The following is a 4,725-nucleotide window of genomic DNA, read 5'->3' as shown; positions in this document are numbered from 1 at the left end:
TGTGCATGTGTGTGTATTTATATATACATAATAAATATACACAGTACACACACATATGTTTTGTAAACAAAAACTTTTATCTTGGATGCGATTAATCGTTTGACAGCACTAATTTGTTTAGAACTGTTTTCGCTTGTAAACGATGCTTGATCTCTGCATATTTTTCTCCTGTTTTAGACTTTTTCACTGGAGAAAGCAATATTATGAAAAGAGAACTCGTGTTTTAGCCAGAAGCAAAGATTTTAAGATAAAAATGACTTGATGGATTTGTTTCTTACAAACATGCAGCTTTTAACTTTACAAGACGTTAACTGATGAACTGGAGTTGTGTGGATTACTTATTGTGATGTTTTTATCAGCTGTTTGGACTCTCATTCTGACGGCACCCATTCACTGAGGAGGATCTATTGGTGAGCAAGAGATGTAATGCTAAATTTCTCCAAATCTGTTATGATGGAAAAAACAAACTCATTTACATACTGGATGGCATGAAGGTGAGTAAACTTTTAGCAAATTTAGATTTTTAAGTGAACTATTCCTTTAACATATGAAATGGAAAGGTGCATTTTCTCGACCCAATCTGAACATGAAGATGCCATCAACATCATACTGATTATATACAATACTGACAGTTTTTACACCATGTTTCTGATTTAGTTTAGTAAATTGACTGACAAATCTGATTAATATACTGAAAAGCAAGGCTGGCTTTTGAACTGGCTGCTCATTGAGTCACAGTCTGAAAACATGCTTAAGAGGCTTCTAAACAGCACATGAAAACGTTATTTTCAAAATCAATTCAACAAGCTAACTTGATTTAAACCCACACATCTTGATAGTCAAAGTTGAATCAGGTTAATGAGCATTTCAGGTGAGTTGTACCTCTGGCGAAGTCGATATTGCGTAGGGCCCTGCCCTCTCTTTTGAAGCTTACAGAGTAATGATCCATGTTCTCATAGCCGCGCTCCACTCTCTCCAGGTGCGAGGTATTCGATGCCTCTGCAATTCTAGCAAACAAGAAATCAATTTGTGTGTTTGTTCAAAATACACATTAATCTCGCAGAAAGGATCAACACTTACTTTTGCAAGAGGGGTTTGGTATTCTGTATGGCATGTGTGAAAGAAAAAGAGATTATTTATTGATAACACAAATTATGTATAAAATATACTGAATTTCTACAGGGTTCCCACAAATTTTTATCAATCTTTTTTTTTTATATCATTCAGCGCTTACATGGATTTCCATGCCAGTCTTTTGAATTCATGGATTTAAACAATTATAATGAATAGTGTATGAATGCCTCCAATAAGACCCTCAACAGACAGACTAATATTTTCACTCTGGTTTGCAGGCATGTTGTTCTTTTACTTTTACAGCATTTACAAAAAGAAATGTCTAGACGATTAAATATTTTAGAGCAGAGCAAACTAGAAAATAGCATATTTACAAAAGGAATTCCCATGATTTCAAATTTTTCCAGGCAATTTTTAAATAAATAAATACTTTTTTAAAGGGTTAGTTCACCCAAAAATGAAAATCCTGTCATTCCGTAAGACCTCCGTTCATCTTCAGAACACAAATTAAGATATTTTTTATGCATTCTGAGAGCTCTCTGACCCTCCCATAGACAGCAAGGATCCTAACACGATCAACGTCCATAAACGTAGCAAGGACATTGGTAAAATAATTCATGTGACATCAGGGGTTCAACCGTAATTTTACGAAGCTACGAGAATTCTGTGCCAGCTGCGTCACACGGATAGGTTTTCTATGTTGTTTACGCTTTGACGCAGCTGACACAGAACAGCATACGTTGTTTACGTTCAGTGGAAACTCTCCAAAATGGCGCCAGGGTGGAGACGAATTCTTGAATAAAGTCGTTATTTTTGTTTTCTTTTGTGCACAAAATGTATTCTCGTAGCTTCGTAAAATTACGGTTGAACCCCTGATGTCACATGGATTATTTTACCGATCACCTTGCTACGTTTCTGAGCCTTGATCGTGTAAGAACCCTTGCTGAGGGAGGGTCAGAGAGCTCTCGGGATGCATCAAAAATATCTTAATTTGTGTTCCGAAGATGAACGAAGGTCTTACAGGTTTGGAACAACATGAGGGTGAGTAATTAATGACAGAATCATTTTTGGGTGAACTATCCCTTTAAATAAAATGTGCTTTAAAAAAAAAAAAAAAAAAATCCATTATTGTGTTAACTCTGTTTCTATAAACTATTGTAGGCATAAAGAACCTGTAAGAAAACAGCCATCTCAGGTTCTTCCAGTGTCTGGATTCCTGTCTCCATGATTTTGGTCATGGACTCCAGATGATCTCCATACTTCCTTGTGAGGCGACGTATGTAATTCAGTTTCTCTTCCTGTTCAGCGTTCACTTTCACATTCATCTCTCTCTTCCTGTCCTCCAGGATGGCGTACAAATGGTCAAACTTTTCACACACCTTGGATTTTTGTCGCCTGCCATTTTCCTGTAAATATATAAAAAATGTAAATTAAAATAAATTATATTATATTTATATTCTAAAAATATATTTATTATATATTACACTACTGTTCAAATTTTTGTTGGGTCAATTAGAGTTGTTGTTTTTTAAAGAAATTAATATATTTACTCAGGAGGATAAATAAAATTGATCTGAAGTGACAATAAGAATGTTACACAATTTTATAATGTTACACAATTTCAAATAAATCTGTGCTTTTTTCTATTCTAATCAAAGAATCCTGAAGAAAATGTATCAAAGATTCAACTGTTTTCAACATTAATAATAATAAGAAATGTATCCTAAACCGCAAATCAGCATGATTTCTGAAGGATCATGTGACACTGAATACTGAAGTAATGACTGCTAAAAATTCAGCTTTGCCATTAAATTAATAAATTACATTTTAAAATATATGAAAATAGAAAATAGTTGCTTTAAATTGTAATAATATTTCACAATATTACAGTTTTTTTCCATCAAATAAATGCAGCCTAGGTAAGCATAAGAGACTTCTTTATTAAAATCTTAAGGACTCCAAACTTTATTTAAGCGGTATATAGCATATGATCATATAATTTTACAAAAGAATGCCACTTTATAGGCTACTATTGTGCAATTGGAACACAGCCAGAATGTTTGATGTAAATCGCTAACTATGGACTACCACAGTTTAAAGGGGGTCATATGATGCGATTTCAAGTTTTCCTTTCTCGATGAAGCTCATGATTATGGTAAGGGGCGTTACATTTCCGACGAGTGCTTGCGGTGTTCGGCCAATCACAATGCACTGGGTCAGCTGGCCAATCAGAGCAGACTGCGCTTGTCGGAAGGAGGGACTTTGTAGAAAACGAAGCGTTTGAGAGAGGCGGGGCATAGAGGACCTACAATAATGTACAGTATTTGAAAAAGAATGTGTTTTTTGAACATTAAAGCATGTCAACATATTCTGTTACACCAAATACACAAAATAATGATCTTTAAAAAAGCATCATATGACCCCTTTAAGATTAAGGTTTATGTGTAAATATAGTCTCTAAACCAATAGTTTGACTACCTGCTTCTCTAACCCACAACCTTGCTCACAATGACATTCTGTCAGAGAAGCCATATGCTCAACAGAGACGGCTCATTTCTGCCTGCTTGTCAATCATGGAGCCTCTGTGAATGCAACTGTGAGGTCTGGAGAGAATCCAGCTTCCTGCCTGCCTGGCTCGTCGATGCCAGAGCGTGTGCATCTTTTGTCAGAGGAAGCGTTCTTACGTTCCTCATCAATAATCCTGCTCTTATGCCAGGCTTTGGGGAGGGAGAAGCCCTCACACAGTGTGACTAACCTCTATGCTTCTGCAGGTCTCCTCCAACTGACTGATGATGCCTTGGATTCTGTCATTATTGCCCACCATCATTGCTATTCTATCCGAGAGCTCTGTCTGGAGATGAGGACGTGCGTAAGCATATTAACACACAACTGTAAAAATATATGCTGCACACACAAGCACATAAACACTGACGCAAACTCTGGCGTACTTATGCAGACAAACATAAATATTAATATGCCTGGAAAGCGCAAGAGTTTTTACCTTTTGCGTCTGGTAAATACTGTTAAGAGGGGCCACTTCACAGTCCTTATGGGCGCCGAACACTTTACACATAGAACAAGTGGGAACGCCGCAGGTCAAGCAGTAAATGTTAATTTTCTCATCCTCATGGACTTCACATATCGGCTGGTCAACCTTCTGTTCAGGAGAAGGTCTGCTGCTTTGGAGAATAACAGATCCATGAGTATCAAAGTCTGACATCTGAGGTTAAACAGTATATAATAAAACAGATTCTAAGGTTCGAAACCTTTCGGCTTTTGCCTCAGATGTGGTCAGGACTTCAAATGAATGCTTAATGAAATAACTATAGAGTTCACAAGTAGATCTGTCACGATAACAATTATTTGTTGTGCGATATATTGCCCCAGAAATAATTGCGATAAGCGATATTATTGTCATTTTAAAGACCATTTTATGCCACTGAATATATAATCATAATGTAACAGCATAATAATGCAAGAAGGCCTACACACTTCCAAATGACAACAAACTTTTAATTTTTAAGAATATTTAGATCATGGAAATTAAGTATCAAAATATTAGATACCTTTAAAAACCTGAATAAATAGTAAATAAACATTTTCTAACAAAAAGTGCAAAGTAACAAGTAGAAAAAAAGAAAAATGCACAAA

At 35.9% G+C, this 4,725-nt stretch overlaps 1 protein-coding gene across 2 annotated transcripts in view; it reads right to left on the bottom strand.

The window, feature by feature from the left end:
• LOC107656154 (tripartite motif-containing protein 55-like) overlaps positions 1–4,725 on the bottom strand; it is a 9,532-nt gene that overhangs the window by 2,162 nt on the left and 2,645 nt on the right. Inside the window, exons 3-7 of one of the 2 annotated variants that reach the window (XM_016443878.1) lie at positions 4,076–4,250; positions 3,830–3,925; positions 2,247–2,480; positions 1,081–1,103; positions 883–1,007 (exon numbers count right to left, since the gene is read on the bottom strand). In XM_016443878.1, coding sequence (XP_016299364.1) covers positions 883–1,007; positions 1,081–1,103; positions 2,247–2,480; positions 3,830–3,925; positions 4,076–4,250 — 653 coding nt within the window. Of the gene's footprint in view, positions 1–882; positions 1,008–1,080; positions 1,104–2,246; positions 2,481–3,829; positions 3,926–4,075; positions 4,254–4,725 lie in introns of both variants that reach the window. The other variant, XM_016443877.1, reaches the window with a different exon arrangement.

The sequence above is a fragment of the Sinocyclocheilus anshuiensis genome, unplaced genomic scaffold, assembly GCF_001515605.1.
Source record: "Sinocyclocheilus anshuiensis isolate Anshui unplaced genomic scaffold, SAMN03320099.WGS_v1.1 scaffold1851, whole genome shotgun sequence".
In the NCBI taxonomy this organism is placed as follows: domain Eukaryota; kingdom Metazoa; phylum Chordata; class Actinopteri; order Cypriniformes; family Cyprinidae; genus Sinocyclocheilus; species Sinocyclocheilus anshuiensis.
The sequence above is the reverse complement of the archived record's forward strand: the minus strand, read 5'-3'. Positions and strand labels throughout refer to the sequence as shown.